The 19,585-nt window shown below is 41.4% G+C and overlaps 1 protein-coding gene across 3 annotated transcripts in view; it reads right to left on the bottom strand.

Annotated features, from left to right (window-relative positions):
* mef2d (myocyte enhancer factor 2d) overlaps nucleotides 1–19,585 on the bottom strand; it is a 106,515-nt gene that overhangs the window by 28,167 nt on the left and 58,763 nt on the right. For all 3 annotated transcript variants that reach the window (XM_042424210.1, XM_042424211.1, XM_042424212.1), the window contains exons 4-6: nucleotides 13,389–13,523; nucleotides 3,768–3,999; nucleotides 51–104 (exon numbers count right to left, since the gene is read on the bottom strand). In XM_042424210.1, the coding sequence (XP_042280144.1) occupies nucleotides 51–104; nucleotides 3,768–3,999; nucleotides 13,389–13,523 (421 nt within the window). The remainder of the gene's footprint in view (nucleotides 1–50; nucleotides 105–3,767; nucleotides 4,000–13,388; nucleotides 13,524–19,585) is intronic.

Here is a 19,585-nt window from a genome sequence, read left to right as displayed (position 1 = left end):
AAAATACAGACAGAAGATTGGAGCAGGAGAAAGGAAAAGACTTTACTTACGGACTGGACTCGGGCACGCTCCGTTTGAGTTCCCCAGATCTCCTAACAGAGCACCTACGGCAGACAGCAGAACACAGCGCGGTCATAAAAATATAATGTAAAGATCATTTCATATCAAACGGTTCATCTGCATACTCTACTGTAATCATTAAATCAAGTGTGTCATTAAAAAAAAAAAAAGTGCTACTGCTATCGACACCCACTTCACTCTACCCGAGGACCATAATTGGTTTCAATTCTCCATTTTCCAGTTAATTTTTAAGTGCTGGATTCGCCAGTTTTCAATGGTACTTGTGTTAAATTTGGAGGAAAAGAAAGTCAGACTCATTTTAAACGGTGAAAAAAAGATTCCCATCTGAGATTCATTGTTGTAGTATTCAAGTAAAATATTTAAAATTAATATATGTATATGTATATTATTAGGGTTAGGGTTAGAATTATGGTTAGCGTTAGGAGTCAGGGTTAGGGTTAGGAGTCAGGGTTAGGAGTCAGGGTTAGCGTTAGGGTTAGGAGTCAGGGTTAGGGTAAGGAGTCAGGGTTAGGAGTCATGGTTAGGGTTAGGGTTAGGAGTCAGGGCTAGGGTTAGGGTTAGGAGTCAGGATTAGGGTTATGGTTATGGTTATGGTTAGGAGTCAGGGTTAGGAGTCAGGGTTAGGGTTAGGAGTCAGGGTTAGGAGTCAGGGCTAGGGTTAGGGTTAGGAGTCAAGGTTAGGGTTAGGAGTCAGGGTTATGGTTAGGGTTAGGAGTCAGGGTTAGGGTTAGGAGTCAGGGTTACGGTTGTATAATGTTTTTATCTGCTATGTGTCTTTCTTTTGTCTGAATATAGTATAAAATTTTCCATGGCAGTACCAGTACAACACTTGAGTTAAGCTACCAAAACAATACTTTTTTAATACCTTTAGTTTGGGGATACAAACATGTTTTAACCCTCTTTTCCTTTTAACAAAATATGACAAATTGCTCAATGCATCAGTGTTAAATAAAGAACATTTCCTGAATAAAATATAGTCGAATGTTTGAACAGTTTCCTCATTTATACTCAGTATGGACACATTTATGTATATCAGTATTCAAAGGCAGTGGAAGAAGTATTTATATCTTTCACTTAAGTTAAAATAGCAATATCACAATGTAAAGAAACTCTATTTCAAGTTAAAGTCCTGTGAAATACATTTTACTTCAGTAGTACTTATCAGCAACATGTACTTAAAGTATCAACGTAAAAGTTATTTCTATATTATTGGATTTTTATTTTTAATGCATCAACACGTAAGCAGAATTTTAATGTTGTAGTTAGTGGAGGTGAAGCATATTTCTGCTCTGACACTTATTTTCCCTCCTCTGGCAGAGATTCAGTTTTTGACTCTAGAGAGATTCTCCAGAAAGGCAGAAAGTCGGGGTCATGAGGAGTCGACTGAAAAAATATCTGGCTGGACGGACACACGGAAAAACACCAATGAGCAGATATGATGAACCCAATACAGCTCTGGTAATGTGGGATGCATAGCAGGGTACAGCGGAGTATTTGAACTGCTGAGGTTATGAGGAGGAGGAGGAGGAGGTGGTGGTGGTGGTGGTGGAGGGTTTTGGGGGGGGAGGGGGTTGGGGTGGGGGCCTCCATTACTGCTATGTGAAACCCTCTTGCCTCGGTAGAACGGCATGTTATGAAAGATGCTGTAATGCATTTGTTGCACGTTACATCACCTAATTCTGACTTACAATGAGATTACGCTGGTCGGAACAAAGCTTGATAAGTAACCTTGTCTGAGACGCAAAAATGGGGCACAAATCCTTTTAGTCAGAGAGTGAAGGATTGGTTTGCAACAAAGAGGCAGCGGGGCGCACGCGGGAGTGTACCAGCCTGAGTCAAAGAAATGATGGATTTCTGTCATTATAAGGCAGTGTGTGCTTATTGAGCAAACAGGAGTTACCCGGACTGACAGGTAACTGAGCCTGCATGCTGCAGAGAGAGAGAGAGAGAAAGAACATCGATACACACACTCACATCTACGGTCACTTTGCTGCTCGACGACTCAGAAAATCCTCTGTGAAAACTCAATAAAAGACTGATGTTACATGAACTGTGCCTCTACATACAGGAGGTAGAGAAATAATACACCTTATGAAAAAGCTCTTTAAGTAACTACATCACCATGACAACCGTTTCTATAAAGGTGGCTCAAATTAGCTAGCATTACAGCTATAAGACACATTTGGCAGCACTTTGTATTTGTAGGAAGATGCCAAAAACTGTTGTGCATTGGTCAGAACTTTCTTTTTTAATTATTCAATATTTCAATATTTCATTACTCCACTGACAAGAGGAACAGTGGTCACAAGATACGACCCACATATACATGATACAGAGGGGAAACATGCTGCTAATTAGCATTCAGTGTAATATGAGAGTTTGCAGTGGTGATTAGTTACTGCAAAGTTAATGTCCTTTGTCAGGAAGTGTTTATTCGAAGTGCATCGCTGCGTAGGATGGGATGACATGTTCAAGTGTGGTGATCCAGTACACATAAAGCTATGACACATATTGAATCCAATATTCTTAAACCTGCATTAACTGATGTTTCGTCCACTAGTGAACACAACTCTGACATATCATCACCTTTAAACGTCGATATGTTGAACTTGTTAGCAAACAGTCGCTTATTTCCACATCCAGCAGTTACGGAGCAACGTGATCATTCATTTGGAGTCGTGTTTCTGTCCACCTGGTGAATTCACTCTCTGTTTTTTTTTGCTCTCTACCAACTCCTGAGGGAAATATCTGGTTCTTTAGCTGCTACATGCTCCACTATGTTCATCAACTAGTCTACAGCTAACTGTGTCTGTTTGCTGTTTTGGTGCTGAGCAGGTAGTGTACAGCGGCTTTTTACAGCTTTTTCTCTGAAAACAGCTGCCTGCTGAGGCTGAAAATGACACTGTGAGATGCTGAGAGTGAACCAAAACAGTAAAGTTGCAGCCAGACAGATAAACAATGAGCTGAAACTCACTAAAAAGCTCCGTAAAGCCGAGAGGAGCTGCAGAGTCTCAACACATTACACACTGACATACAGTGGTATTATAAAAGTATCAATTATAGCCAATTATAAGTCAAAAACCTGTAGAAATTCAACATTATATCAACAAAAAAAGCTACAAGAGATCAACAACAGTATGTATGTACATGAGGATTTATTTACTAATTAATAACCATCACCTAATTAGGTGTGTTTACATTACAAGTCATTGCATATTTTTTGTGGGAAGATGTTGACCTCATTCTACTGTTTGCATTCATGTCTTCTCCTGCAGGTAAAAAAAAATACAGAATAAGCTCTGTTTGTGTTCTGCTAATATGAATTAACACATTTTATGCAGGAGGCGTTCCTACTATCTGCCTTCACTGCCCTGAGAACACCTGTCAATCAAACAGTGTGGGCGGCGCTGTGGGGTCTTTTGTTTTTCGATTTTCTTTTTGAAGAAGTTTTGTTGGCGGGGTGTTCTTCTTCTTCAGTTTACTTCCTTTAATTCATTTCAGAAATGCAAAACTGCGCATCAGAGGATTTTTCCAGGCAAATGTAAAAGCTATAATATATACTGGTTGGATCAATCAGCAGCTGACATTTATTTATATAAGAATTATTGATTCACAGAACCACAATCATGCTGCAGAGCTGTACAGACACACAGTCTTAACCACAGCGGTCCAGCTGTGTCTCTTACCTGCGCTGGCTGGTCGTTGTGGTAACCCTGGCGACACGGTATTCCTCTGCAGAGCCGGTTGCTGTGGCGACAGGAGGCGGGGGTCTGTGAGGGTGGAGGTGACAAAGGAGGTGGTGGTGACCAGGGCGCCGCCGGGGTTATTACTGAACTGGAGGGCTGCCGCCGCCGCCGCGTTCTGATTGGATACTGGCACGGTGACTGGCATAGAGAAGGTGGGCTGTGGGACGGTAGACTGGTGGAGAGACAGGAAGAGGCAGAGCTTAGAGTGAGGTGATGTTTACCTCCACACACACACACATACACACACGTACACACACACACTCACACACTCACACACACACACATACATTTATACAATAATAGACATGTGATCAGTTAGTGATCTGCAGCAGTGCAAACAAGCCTGCAGGTGAAAAACACACAGTCGCACCAAAACAACCAATCACAACCAGAAGAGTCTTTCCAAAACAAGATGTGATTGCAAATATAATAAAAAAATATGTGATCATTTTGTCTGTCCTAAAAAAATAAACTTATTTTCTTAAAGTTAAGAATCTGCCACTGAGGCGAAGAATCATTTCAACCTGTTTCCAGCACAACAAATTTTCTGGAACGAACGAACGGTCATTAATCTTAATTATAGTGCAGCGATCTGTCTTATTGTTTAATGAAATAGACTCATTTTTAGAAACGTCTTGAATTAAGTTAATTTAAACTATGTTGGGATTGTAAAATCATACTGCAGAGTTAGATTTTCCATTTTTTTTAAAAGACTTTTAGGGCTCAGTAAATAGACTTATTTTTGCATATTTACAGTATATCTAAGTCAAATTGTTGAATGTTTTATTTTAAATTACTGTAGAATTGCTCTATTTGAGATTATTAAAAATCATTAACGCTTACTCTTGATTAATGATATATTTTGTGCTATTAATCATTTAACTACAAAAAATATTCAGCTTATCAAGTCATTTTTGTCTTTATTTGAATTGTAAAAACATGAATAACTTCAAATAGGAGAAAAATATCATTTCAACCAGCAGAAGTTTTTAGTCTATTGTATGTTGATGGAGGTTGATGCACTAGAATAAAAATGATTTTAAATAATTCTTGAAAAAAGTTGACAGAAATGTTGAGAAAATCACGTCTAAAGACTTAATTACAGACACAAAAGACTTGATGAGAAAGATTTTTTTTTAGTGTAAAAACAGTTTCTGAGGACCTAAAATAATCATACAGACCTACACTGATATACGCTGTATCCTACAGGCTACATACTGAACCCATTAACTTTATACTATTACTGACCGTTTTCCAAATCAAATTATATATTATCATGTTGATTTCCAACCTTTGATGCAGGTGATGGATTTCAATTATTGTCAGTACGACATAAAAATGAACCTGAATGACTCGAGACCAGCTGGAGATCAGTAATTCATCGCAGTGAACAATTTGTCACCCTTCTGTTTTCTTGTCAAAGTTCACTAATGTAGCAAGAAAATCAACCTAAAAGTATCAAACTGTAAGTGTAATGTCAAGTATTTGCAATTATTCAAAAGGATAAAATATGCAAAAAAAACACTAGAATGTAAAATGCTTTGGAAATGAACTCTTCCCAGGCTGTTAAACACATATCCAATCTCTCTCTCTCTCTCTCACTTTCACACACACACACACTTGCTCAGTTTTAGCATGCATAGTGACTCGGTGGAAAGGCCAAAAAGCTGACGCCTTTCACATCTCATGCCAGGTTAAAAGTCTTGTCGCAGCAGCAGGTTATTGGTGACATTTCATAGCGTGCACAGCTACATCCACCACCCCCAGTGACATGTCCTCATCTCGGGGAAAGTTAGGAAGTATCCTTCAATGTGTCAGATCACCTTCCACTTAAATACTTGTGCAGGAGTTTGCTACTCAGGTCTTATCTTATTCTCTAAAACATCCACTATGTTGACTATTTTTTTTTATGAAGTCGGCTAGTTGAAAACTAGATGACCAGACAGCCCAGGGTCCTGAAAAAAAATCAAGGGCAAGGACCTTGGGTTGTCCAGCCATTCGACCCAATTCACCCTGTTCCAGCTGAATCTGAAAGAAGGACTTCTATATATAGAATGTGGGCCAGTGCTGCGCGGTACTGTACTCGTACTGGGACCCAGTTTAACGCGGAGGAGGACGAGGGCACCTTCCTGCCCTTGATCTCTGCCTCTTCCTTTCAAGCTATGTTTTTTTGTAACTTTTTTTTCTTTTTTTGGAGGGAAAGAGGAGAGAAATGAGATCAACAAACAAGAAAAGAGTGATAAATATGTCTGAAGCTGATGCTTTTCTCTGTTTGGTAATAATTTACTTTACAAGTCTGTAATTTCAGGTTAGTTTCTGGATAGTTTCTGGTAAAAACTACGTAATTTTTGTCCTAATTTTAAGGAAAATTGGAATTTCCTTGAAAGTAAAGCTCACTTTAAACCCACGTAAATATTAATTTATTATTTATTCATTGTTGGGAACTTAATATATGTTGAATTGTTTGCTTGCCAGTGGATGAATTTCACATTTTTGCATGCTGAGCTGATTACCCTAAAATTAGCACCAAATTACAAAGTTTTATTTTGAAAATGTCTTGGAAATCATTAGGAAACTATAAAAAATAATGGTCCCATAGGATACACTAGCAATTAATTAAATGAAAATGTATCACCTGAACACTCTCTCTGTCTCTGTTTTCCCTAAAATTAGCACCAAATTACAACGTTTTATTTTGAAAATGTCTTGGAAATCATTAGGAAACTATCAAGAAATAATGGTCCCGTAAAATAAAGTGCTACTCTCGCTTTTATGATATTTTATTACTAAAGTTGTTTCAAGTAGAAAGGAAAAGTGAGGTAAAGCTAGAGGAGAAGTTTGTCCTTTTAACCACTAACCTAAGAAACTCCTGACTCCTCCGACTTTCTGAGATTTAACACTCAGTTCTCAGACTGTAAAGAGGAAGCTTGCAAAGGTGAGTTTACAGACGGAGCTGTAAGTGGTGACCAGGGCGGTTGAAGATAGCATCTAACAGCACTGCACCACTGCACACCGGCCAAGCAGAGAGTAAAAGGGGAAAGGGGGAGGGGTTGGTGGTGGTGGTGGTGGTGGTGGTGGTGGGGGGGGGGGGGGGGGTGGATAAATGGAGGGATGGATGAGGAGGTGAAGGGTTAGTGCGAAGGGGACGGAGGTGTGTAAACACGGAGCATACAGCACTAGAAAGGATTTATCCTCACATGGCTGAGAGGGGGGAGGGGGGAGGGCGGAGGGGGGGCGGGAGGGGGGGGAAGTGGTTTACTGCAGCTTTTCACTATTTAGGTATTTAGCTCTTAAGCAGAGTGAAGTACAAACAGGACATTTTGATACAACATTCAGGAATCGAAGCTCGACGTCCCGCTAACCTCAAGACGTTAGAGAGTTATGAAACGTGTGACATTTTAAACCCGTAACTGATCTTTTAAACACGTTTTAAAACTACAAATATCCAGATTATCGTCTTTTATTGACTAACATTTGCCTCCTGATTTAGTTTAGTAGTTTCACCGGTGACTTGACTGACAGTTTAAGACAGTAAACTGTCTTCAACTCATTTAAAACGGCGGCTTGTTGGATGCGTTTCAATATGTGACTTAATTATTTATTATTTTAAGTAGAAAAGCAGAGACCAGGGACAGGGGTCGCACATTAGCCTTAACTAAGAAATCCAATATGCAATACATCTGTTTCATGTTATTTTAACCTGTTACAATGGGGGTTTTTTTGCATCGTCCCTGACAAATAAACTAATAAATAAATAAATAATAGATACCTGACAGCCAGTCAGAAAAAAAGTATTTTCAGTGGTAATGATGTGACCACTTTTAAACACCAATTTGCAGTTTTGCAGTTGATCCAGGGCTTGACGGCAGCTGTTTGTTTTTTAAATTAATGTTTGGTGTTGATGGTTCTTTTCCAAAAAATACATTTTTTGTGCAAATGTTTTAGTTTCAGACAACCTTATTTTATTCTAATGCTTGTTTCTCTTATCCAGTTTTTAAAAACTCTGAAAAGAAATTAAGAAAAAGATGCAACTGTACTGTATATCTGCTGTTATATCGGTTACTGAAAGGTCAGAATTAATAAATGAGTAAATGATAATATTAACATAAAGGGGCTGTGACATCACGTCCTCTGTAATCTTTCTGGAAATTTGTGGGATTTTACAATGACAGAAAGAACATAAAGGTACATTTTAAATTACACACATATTACACATGTAATTTTGTGATAAACATACCTTCAAAAGTTTACAGAATTTTGTCAAACATGTTGGGGTTCTGCAGGAGGAACTTGGATAGATGTGGGCTTGTTAGTTTCAATCTAATTGTATCAGGAATCTTATCAGTCTCTGCTTACTTTACTTATTTTTATGATTTAAATATTCAACATCCATCGGCCTGGATAGATGCATGTTGACGTGAGTCGATGTAGTTATCTAAAACTTTCATGTTTCGGAGCAGAGACTCTTACTGAATCTCCTGCCACAACACAACGACAGTCTTCTTCAGGTGTTTCTCTTTTTTAAACAGTCGTAATTTGTTTTCATCCGCTTCTCCGCAGGACCTCGACGATGATGCTTCTGGCTTCTGGATTCTACAAGATTTGTGACATTTTACTGCGAAACCTCTTCACTCTTCCTTCTCTCTGAATATGAATTTTAAACGTGTCGTCACCCCGCTCTGCTCCGCCGAGCATTAATCTGTGTCTTTGGCAAATTACATGTGAATTTACATCTGCCCACTCCGACTCTATTTAACACTGACTCTTAGCAGACAGGAGGGGTTAATTGGACTCTGCCCGTCATCCTGCGGATTTCACACAGAGGACGAGAACCCGAAGACACACACACACATACACAAAAAAAAAAAGCAAGAACCTGTTAGGTAAATAATTGACTAGGAGCTTTTCCAGAAGGCTCGTGTGAGGAAGCTCGAGGCCTCTTCTGCATGAAGAGAACAAAAAGAAAGGGGAGAGAAAGCTAACCTATTTTCCCTCGGAGGAGCTCTCTCAACAAGGGTGTGTTTCCTGGATGCAAGGGTATATCAGAATGTATTAAACTCATGGCCTAGTTTCCCTTTTCCCTCCCTCTTGTCCTGGAAGCCTTTGAAAGTTTTTTTTTTTGCCTTTTTCAACTTTAGGATTGTCGCATCCTATTTGTTAGCCGCCGCGGATCTGAACACGACGCCGGGAAAGTGTTTCGGACGACCTTTTAGACGTCACGGCGGTTGACCGGTAAATTAGTTTTTTTTGCTCCCCCCCCGCTTCACTCTCTGGATTCCCTTTCAACTTCACTAACATTTGAATAAAGACCAAAAACACAGAGGAGAAAGACGTCAGATTCAAATAAATGCTGTTTCATCTGCAGCTCCAAACAGAAATTATTAAGGAGAAATGACTTTACGCTCAGTGTTTAAAGAGTCTGAAAGCAAACAGGACTCAATATGACGCTAGATTCCACCTTCAGAGTCTAACAGATGTATTAAATCTTACAAATAAATATTGTGAGTTGTAAAATAGTGAATTTATATGATAAATAAATCTGTAAAGTTAATAAAAGTCTCACATGAATGATTAGAAAATGAATCACAATCTGTTTCAGTGTGAATTTCGGATCATAATTTTGCATTAGTTAGCATTATTTGCTATTATATAGTTCATCTTATTAATATAATAAATGTGTCTCTCAGTCTTGGCCCGCTGTGAGATTTTTTTAGACGTTTTCTAGATATTGTCATAAAAATTGAGATTAAAAACGAAGTCCTAAAGATTTAAGAGTTCGTTTTGACTTGATTGAACGTCTTACATTTCACCTTGAAATCTGTATCTCGATTATGAAATTAAAAACACAAAAAAAAAGCCAGAATTGATTGATTATTAATCACGAAAGCCAAAAAAACCTGAAAAACTAAATTAGACGTGATTAAATGTGCAGCTCAAGCAGCAGTTTTTTTTAGTAGCATCATGTTGTAACTTCTCACATTCATACTGCGCTACAGGATGACATTCAAGACGTTCAAAACTCCTCGCTCAAGGGCCACCACGCAGGTATTTCTTATTCAGTCCCACCACTCCCCCCCACCACCCCCCCAACCAAGAATCTCAGAGCCAGAACAGGATCGAATCAGAGAGAGACCCCTCCGGTAAAAAAAGGCTCCCCTCTTTTTTTTTCTCTCGCCTCCCACAGTAACAGCAGTGGAACAGGAACGTTAGCTCGCGGCTCGTCTAGCCGAGTGTCCTGCCTGTTTTCTCCCTCGCCACTCTCTCCCTACCTCAGGAGGTATTTTAGTACAAGTGGGATTAAGCTTGTATATCCCGGCCCCTAGCTGTTATGTCGGGGATTATGATGCTGAGGGCGGGGTGGGGGGAGAAGGGGGAGGGAGGAGGAGGGAGGAGTAGTGGGTGGTGCTGTATGCTCTTCCGTTTGCTGGTGTCCCTTGTGATAGGTGTGCATGGGCGAGCCAGGCAGGTTGGCAGTCTGAGGGACTGAGGGGCAGTGAGGTGGCGAGGGGGGGGGGGGCGCTATACCTGCTAGCGGCGTTCGGCTAGCGTCCAGACGATGAGCGCCAAGAGCTGGGAGGGGTAGATTGAGTTCTATTCTTCTTCTTTCTGCCGCGGCTTTATTTTCTGGAGGGGAAAAGCTTTTAAGAGCTCACGGAGGCTGATCGAGGCCGGGTCAAACTCAGGAGGAGCCAAATTCATTGAACTGATTAAATATATAAAGAGAGAGGCGGCTCGTTTTCTAATACAATTAGTCTCTGACAACTCTTTTTTTTTTTTTGGTTGATTTGAAAGAAAACAGATTTTAACCACCTTATTAATTCATAGTTCTGTTCTGATTTATCATACCGTGAAGTGACAGACAGTTCAGGGTGCGTTCACCTCGATTTCACCTACAAATAATATGTTTTAGATAATTAATTTTACCTTATTACACTCCACCTCCCACCTCAAGACCATATTTTTAAGGTTTCATACTCTGCCCTGCATTGTGCTTGGATTAGTTTAATGACAGGGTGTTATTTTAAATCTAATCTATCAATGCATACATTATATGTTCATATTTTGGGTGCATTTTTATAGTAGTAGACATCTGTAGAAATAGTTTCTGAACGTCAAAAAAGGTTTTGTTTAAAATCTGTTTCATTATCTGATCTTATATCCAGATTATAATAATTAAATTAAGAAATTAAAGTTTGTAAAATGACTAAAACTATTAAAATAAGACCTAGGCTGTTAAAAAAAAGAAGAAAAAACAGACTCTCCATTCAGGTATAACACCATGTAGGTGTTGTTAGGATTAACCGCCGTCTAACTCGCCTGCAGCATCTCAACGTGACTGTGTCCCATCCCCAAGTGACCAATCGGAGGAGCGGGCAGACAGGAAGAAGGGCTGTAAATTGAGTGCTACTCATTAAAGTGACATTAATGGCATTATTGAGCACGGAGGAAAAAAATGAATCACGGAGAAATTGGCACAGGAGAGCGGCGGTAAAAAGGGGTCTGGCGGAGCGCCAGTCAGGAGGGCGGACGTGGATAATGTCAGGAGAACATCTAGTCAGAGGAGCAGGAACTGCACGGAGACTGAAACTGACCTCGGTAACACCGCAAATGACGGCTATTTAACAACCGCACGCCGGGTTTCTCTCTCTCTCTGTGTGTGTGCCGCCTGAATGAGAGTGTCTGCAATTGCACGCTTGTTTCTAAGTATTACACGATTGGCGACTGCTCAAAGGCATGCTCCAAACATGTAGACTTTCACCATAAAGGATGATTTCCCCTCCAACACCGGTTGCTATGCCAACTTTTATGAAAACTAGGGACCTAGTTAACGCTCTTCTCCCTCTGTTGTATAAATATTCTTGTAACAGGCAACAGCAACAGTATATTAAAGCCATAATACTCATAATAAGGATGCTGTTGACTGTGATGACTGATGAATAATCACAGTAAAGCCTTATTTGGTGTTGCAATGCTTTTGCTGAGGACTTGCACAAAAGATATACATCTGCAGCACTGCAAAAAAAAAAAAAAAAAAAAAAATGCACATCTTCTTCGTCTTTGATGTTATCTCTTTTTAAGTCCTAGAAGTCCAGATATGAAATGTGCCTGTAGTGGAGGATTACACAACAACGTATTAGGGCTGCATATGACTCCGCACAAGTGTTTCCATTCAGAACTGAGATCAACCACGATTCTTAGCTTTTTATACAAAGAACTATTTATTCAAATCAACATTTTCTTTGATTATTAGCTTCTAGTGAAGGACAGTATCCAACTGCATGAGTTCAAGATTCTTTAAAGGATAATTAAGACTCTTCAGAACACTTTTGAAAGTTCATGTTTTTAAAGAATTCGATAAAAATCGAGTATCTTTGTCCAGTAAAGTATTAATCTGTTGTATTGGGTTAGAAAGACTTTTTTGTGGTTTTCAGGTTGTTCTTCCTCACCAACACTGGGTTTTCCCCAACTCTGACATTTTTTTTTGTTGTTCCTAGGAAGGTTTTTTTTTCTTTCACTGCACTTTACTCTGCTGTCTCCCACGCACATTACATTCATTATATCAATCTCTTGCCCTTTTCTTCTTCTTCTTCTTCTTCTTGTGAGCAGTTTGTCACGTGGAGTGGCACGCAACAGGATATTTGTCACATAAAAATGAAGATTGCATTGTTTAATTGTGCAGACCTGCAATATGTTTATGAATTGGTCGACTTTAATTGCGTCACAAAAAAAAAAAAAATCAAGAAAAAGTGACATTTGATCTTGAAAATTCTTGACTTTTAGTGGAAACAGGTTGAAATACAACTTTAGGATTATGTTTGCTGTGATGATTAGTTCATTAGTCAATAGACAAAGTACAACTGGAGGCTATTTTAATAACTGATTAATCAACTTTTTACAATATATATCCAATAATTGAGAGAATAATCAGCAGGCTAATTCATAATGAAAGTTTTGCCCTTTAGTCAGTCAGTTTGCCTTTCTGCTCCACCTTTCTTGCTCAGGCACACACCATCAGAGGGGGGGTTGTGATGTGGTGGGTGGGTGGTGGGGGGGGAGGTGCATGTGGTAAGAGGTGATGTGGAGGAGGTAAAAGGGGGGGTGGGGGGGGAATGGTGAAGGCGAGTGCTCTGTGAGTAGTCAAGGCCGCCATCGGCAGCCGGAAACCTCCGGTTGTCCGGTCAGCGGCAGCAGCATGAGGAGGGGGGGCGGGGTTACACAGAGGTGTTGGGGGTGGGGGGGTTGGGGTGGTGGGGTGGAGGGGGGGGGAGGGGGTACTCACTGACAGCCTATAGTTCTGCATCATTTTATCAAACTCCTCGTCAATTTTTTTGTATTTCTCCTCAGTGCGGGGGGTGAGGGAGAAGGGCTCCTCGGGGTCTGGGCTCTCAGAGTCCCGGTGCTCTTTCTTGTTCAGAGCCTTCGTTCCCCAAACAAAAGAAGAAGAGGGCAGACAGAGAGAGAGAGACAGAGAGAGAGAGAGAGAGAGAGAGGTAGATAGAGAGAGAGAAGAAGAAGAGAAGTGTAGGTTAGATAAGGTGACAAAAGTGTGACGGTACTCACGCCGTAGCGTTTGAAGAGGCTGTCCAGGTCCTCGGTCTTGCGGTACTTGTCTTCGTTTAGCGGGCTTTGGTCGATGGAGTCGTCTCCGTCGGGCTCTGGGCTGTTGCAGCCATTAAAGCCTTTCTTTCGCAACGTCTGAAGCGGTCAGAGAAGGGGGGTAGAGGAGGAGGAGAAGGAGGAGGCACATTTACATACATTTCATTTTTTCATGCACATGTGGGATTACAAACACTTAGTGAAAAAGCATTTTTTGATTTTTACAGACACAAATGACCATCTGTACTTGTTTGCACCGTTATCTGCTGACTCCTACACTGTTGGTTGGAGAAGAATCAAGCAGTAATAGTCAGATGGAACAGTTTTGACCCTTGTGATGACATACAGTGATTCTTTTTCTTTTAGCGGCTTGAAAGAAAACACAATTTCAGCCTCTGATAATGCTCGATCGATCCGTGAGGTCGACGTTCGCGACATCTGCTGCCCACCTGAAAGCAAGTTATTACCAACGAACCTGTACTCGCTAAAACCCAGCAGGTGCTCTGGAGAAGTCGCGGGTTAAAAGGGTGAAGGAACGACCAATTCCAAACGGGAAAAAGCTTTGAAATCAAAAGAATGCGGCCAGAGAAGGATGTGGCCCCCCCCACCCCCCCACCCCCCTCAATCTCCACCGAGTCCAAAGAATCTGCAGAAGCTGCCCGTGGCACTTTTACAGGGCGAGAAACTAAGTATAAACCTGAGCCGCATGTCAGAAGACACACTGAGGCGTCACACCTCTGCACACACAGCGGCTAATCAACAGTGTTAGTAATTGGTGTGAAGCTTTTGTGTGTTGAGGAAAGTGGTTGAGAGAGAGGGGAAAAAAGGGTAAAGGGTGAGTTAGAAAGCACGCGGTGGCTGTGGTGGCGGTGGCGGTGTTAGCGCCACGGCTAACGGCAGTCAGGTTGTGTCAGTGTTAGCACACTTTGGAAAAGGGGTGAAAAGAGAAAAGAGTGCGGGTGGTGGGAGAAAGAGATAGAGGCTCTTATTTTTGAGAGGATTCTGCTAAACGAGATTTGCCATTAAGTAGCTTTGCCTGGTGGGCCTCATGACCACACAGCCCAGCAGATAGATCCTCGCAGCAAAATGGATCTTAAACTGGAGAGCCGGAGAGCCTTCTGTGGTCCAAATACAAGCTTTAGCTCTGAGTGGAAATCCCTCGCCTTGAAATCTATCAGCAAGAGGAAACAAGACACTGCAAAAAAAAAAAAAAAAATCTATTTAATCAAGACAATTTCTATGCGTATGTGAAGAATATTACAACAAGTTTCCCCCCCTGATAGACTCCTTTCAAGAATTTCCTGGATTTCCTCGTCTTGAAACAAGAAAGAGGCAGGTCGCCGCGCTTGAAACGAGAAAAAAATGATTTTGAAAAGACTTGAAACAAGTGTTGGAAAGAAGATGAAGGGATTTACAGCGCTGGCAGATGTTTTCTTCATTTATTTAATCCACTGTTAATGTAACAATATTGATGTACAGCTTTAATTTGATGCTCGCTGTGAGTTTCAAGAGTAAGACATTTTAAAGTGGATCATCTCATAGATTATCAATAAGGAACAAAGTACGCTGAATATTTCACACAACCTATATTTTCTATAATTGACAACCACCTGCTGTATAATATGTGACTGCAGTCTAGTGGTGGTCTGATTAAAACATAAGCACATGTTCCACGACTCCCACCGCTCACAATCACTCTTAAGTGAAGATGATTCAACTGCTTGCAATTCAGCCTTGGAAGCGGAGCCGGCGGGAACTCGTACCTGCAAGAGCTCCTGATTAAACCCTGAGGAGGCAGAAACACAGAGTCTTTTAATTTTTTTGGATGAATTAGCCTTAAATCCTCAAAAAAAAAAAAACAGGTGAGGGCAGAAGGGGGTAATGATGCCATTTGGATGTCAAGGTACTTTCAGTTTTAATAACAATAGCTCTCTTTGATATGAATCTCATTAAAACTGGAAGCCGTTGTTATTATGGCGGTGTCAAAGCGGCGTTTTATCTACCCACAGAAACGGGTTATTAGACAGATTTGTTCCAACACGGAGACAAGTCGCCTGATTCAGCTGTTCGGCTTCACCAGGAACGAGTCAGCGCTCTGATCTGCAGCTTAATGCAAATTTAACGTGCGGGAGCAGCCGCCGCCACCGCCGCCACACGCTTTGTTGTCCGCGGGTTCATAGAAAACCCCACACTTCTGCGGCCAGCGGTTGGTGTGTGCGGATATGTGTGTTCTGACCTAAAAAAAAAGAAAATCGAGGGGAGGGGGGGGGGGGGGGGGGGGGAAGAATGGTGGTAAAAATAAAATAAATAAAAATAAAAACGACTTGGACATGACAATGACGGCATGTGACAGAGGGCTGTGTGGAGGACGTGATCGAGGCGTGGACCTCCTGCCCCCCCCTTCCTCCCCCCTCCTCCCCCCGACTGTCAGGACATAAAAGAGATAAAAAGCCTGCAAACAAAACTGTGCTGCCATGTTGGTGCATCATTCACATGTAGTGACACACATAGAAACACACACACGTTTGTTCTTATATACTCATACAGACCCAACATCACTGTAGTTTTAACCATCACTTCTATAACTTCACTTCACTTCTATCAACACATCGTCCTCATAATGTCATTACAAAACATAAGAAGTCACACCGTCAGACAGATTGTACATGAGCCGACAGTTTATCCAATGTCTGTATAATGTTTACAATAATCCCTCACTGCACAGACGACTGTGTGTGCATGACTATAGTAAGGTCAAAGGTCAAAGTTGCTGGTCTATGTGCCGATTTTGGCGCAAGTTTGCAGAGCCGAGCCGTGTCAGCTACAAGTTACTCTGTGTTGTTCAGGACTCTGATTGGTTCGTTTGATTGGATCAGAACACAGAGACCCGTTGGAGGAAGTGGTCTCGGTTCGGTTGTGAACGAGTTCTGGGGTGGTTTGTTCGTGGTGGGAACAGATCAGACCTCCTTCTGATGGACTACAAGGCTGCAAGTTGGTTCCCGTAGCCAGGAGGAGTGAAATCAACAGTTTCTAGCAGTTAACTGGAGGATGAATCAACGTCTGACCTAAAGCAGGTTCTCTTTTTGATATTTGGGCAGATTGGAGCTTCTTCCTGTGTTTACATTCTCCCTCCTGCCTCAGACAATCTGACCAATAAGAGGAGAGAATGTTCTCATCTGGCTTTTTGTGAAGCATTTTGGTTCACTTTAATCTCTGTCTTTGTAAAAAAGAAACAAAAACAATAAGTTTTCCAACTGATTCAAACCAGAACAAACAAACTACAGGTTTATAAATCATAACATTCATGCCACAGGAAGCAGCAGGAATGAGGCACCATCTTGAACCATCACATCCAGTTCTGTTGACACCGTGATAAACTGTGAGTGATGTTTCCAGCAGACACTTCTGGCTAATCATCATTCGATTTTTTTCCCTCCAAATAACCTGAATGTTTCAAACCGGTCTTATTGTTCCGACTGCTCGTATTTCACGCCCCTTCGTAGAGATGTTGTTGTGTTTCCAGATCTCAGCTGTTATGTCATCACAATGTTCTCAAATGCTTAAGTCTTAAGCTTCAAAAGGCTTTTTTTTTGAAGAAGTGAGGACCAGACAGAATATCCTCACTCTGAACCCTCCGACTGAAATTACTCCTCAAATGAAATGAGATATATTTCACTTCCTTCTTACAGCGTCTCTACTTTCTTTCACTTGACATTTTTTGGTCATCGCGAGCTCGTCTCTGTCTTTCTCTCGTGTAAACACCACTGATATTTTGTGAACATTACAGTGCAAACATGGGCATCTTTCCCTCTCTCTCTCTCTCTCTCTCTCTCTCTCTCTCACAGTGAACATTGTGTGTTACATTACAGTACATTAACATGCTCTCTCTCTCTCTCTCTCTCTCACACACACACACTCTCTGTAGTCCACTGATCAGCTTGTCTCTCAGTCAGTCAGCCATCTGTTCACCTGTCCGCTGTCTCTCTCTCTCTCTCTTTCTCTCTCTCTCTCTCTCTCTCTCGCTCTATTGTGTTGCCAGGGTAAGATTCACCCTGCAGAGCACCGCACAGGCCTCTGACTGGCTGCGGCTGCTGATAAGCCCCGCCCCCTCCTCCCTCCCCTCCCTCCCCTTCCTTCCCCTCTGGCTCGCTTCCTCGCCCACCCGCCTGTCCTCCCGCCCTCTGTTTCCAGCCCTCCATGAAGCGCTTCTGCTTGCTTTCCTCTCCCCTCTTTTTGTCTCTCTCTCTCTCTCTCTCTCTCTCTCTCTGTCACCCTCTCATCTCCCGGCTCACCACCTTTAACGCAGCTCTCGCTCTCTCTCTCTCTCGCAGAAAAGTGCAAAGTGTCACACTCGTCCTTCTGTGTTTTTCACCCTCAACATCTCTCTCTCTCTCTCTCTCTCTCTCTCTCTCTCTCTATCATTCGTTCTTGTAATGCCTCCATATGTGACTCTCCCTGGTCGCCCATTTACTCGCCTCCTCCTCCTCCTCCTCCTCTCATCTTTTTTATTCTCTTTCCCACCACACTCTCTCTCTCTCTCTCTCTCTCTCTCTCTCGCTGTCCTCTTTTGCCCTGCTCTCTCTCTTGACCCGTTCCCAGAGCTTTCCCATCATCATTTCTCTCTCTTCCCTCCTACTGCTCTTCATCTCTTACTCTTTTTCTTGGGCTGAGTATTAAACATCTACACATTTTCTGGTAGCGGAGTACCAGACAGATTTGTCTTGTCAGCGTATTCTTGGATCAATTAGTCCTTCATTTAAATCAGGATTCTGCTATTTTTAGATTGTATTTTATTTCTGTAAAGTTCTTGTATGACTGTTTGTGTTCAGACAACATTTAAAGATCCACCCCAGAATAATATTTGGTGTCTCATATCGTTTTCCCACAATCTCCTCTTCAAAATCTCCTCCTTCTCTCGTCCTTAAAAAAAAAAAATCCAGAATCTCTGAATTTGCAAATATTTTTTCATTTCCTACTTCCACATCATGCTTATGTAAGTCGAGTACTGAACCACAACTGGCTCCAAACCAAGGGCGCCGGAAGTAAGGGGTCCAAGGGGCCACTTTACCCTCCTCCCACATTCTTTTAAAGTCGGGAATCACTGCATCCCCGCAAATGCCCCTGTATTACAAAACTTACGGTAAAAAGACATTTCAATCATTTCTGTCCACTGTAAGATATACGGTAAAATAAAGTAGATAAAGAGGACCAGCTGACGTGCTGCTGTGACTTTATTTCTAAGTGAAATGATTGTTCCTTAATTGGACGCTAACGACCAGGCAACCAGCCAATCAACACACACGGTTTGAAAGTTCATGTGAATTGGTTAATTCACATTGGTCCAAAGCATTTCCCTTTCTAAGTAAAGGCAATCGAGATGCTCCCAAAGTTTATTTAGGCTCACAACAGCCTGGCATGTTGATCATTTACGAAGGTGAAGCAGTAGAAAGTTGATTTATCATTAAATGTGGATTAATCTAATATACATATATATATATAATGACGAAGTGGGTAAAGGCAAATAATAGAACAGCTAGAAAATTACATCACTTTACTGTAATGCAGCCTTTAAAACCAGAATAAGAAAACACTTTCAATCCCGATATTACGATATCCAAAATCTAAGATGATATCTAGTTTCATATCGCGATCAAAATAATAAAAAAAGTCTTATTTTGAAACACTGTGTAGCTTCTGTTTTGTCCACTATTACTTTATAAATACATTTATACTTATACATGTGTATGTGTGTGTTCTGTATGCGCTGTATAAGCATTTCTGAGTGTGCATTTGTGTCAGTGTATGACTTTTACTATATATGCACCTTTGTGTGTTAATATGTGTTTTTCTGGATAATGACTGTGTACTTTAACTGGACCTAATATGACCCGACTAGCAGGCAGAGTCCAGCCTGCAGCCCAGCTCTGGTCAACACGCAGCACAATGCAATGTCACGCTTTATTGTAATGTGTCACATACAGAAGTGCAGAGGCAAGTCAGGCAGGCACACACACACACACACACACACAAACACACACACACACAGCCCCCCCCCTCAGTTAGTCATATGGGACACCGTGTCCACAGTCCCTCCACAGCGCTGGCTGCCACCCTGCTCAGATGTTGTATTATAGATCAGTAGATGTTGTTTGTGGGTGAGG

Source organism: Thunnus maccoyii, chromosome 10, assembly GCF_910596095.1.
Source record: "Thunnus maccoyii chromosome 10, fThuMac1.1, whole genome shotgun sequence".
NCBI lineage: Eukaryota > Metazoa > Chordata > Actinopteri > Scombriformes > Scombridae > Thunnus > Thunnus maccoyii.
The sequence above is the reverse complement of the archived record's forward strand: the minus strand, read 5'-3'. Positions and strand labels throughout refer to the sequence as shown.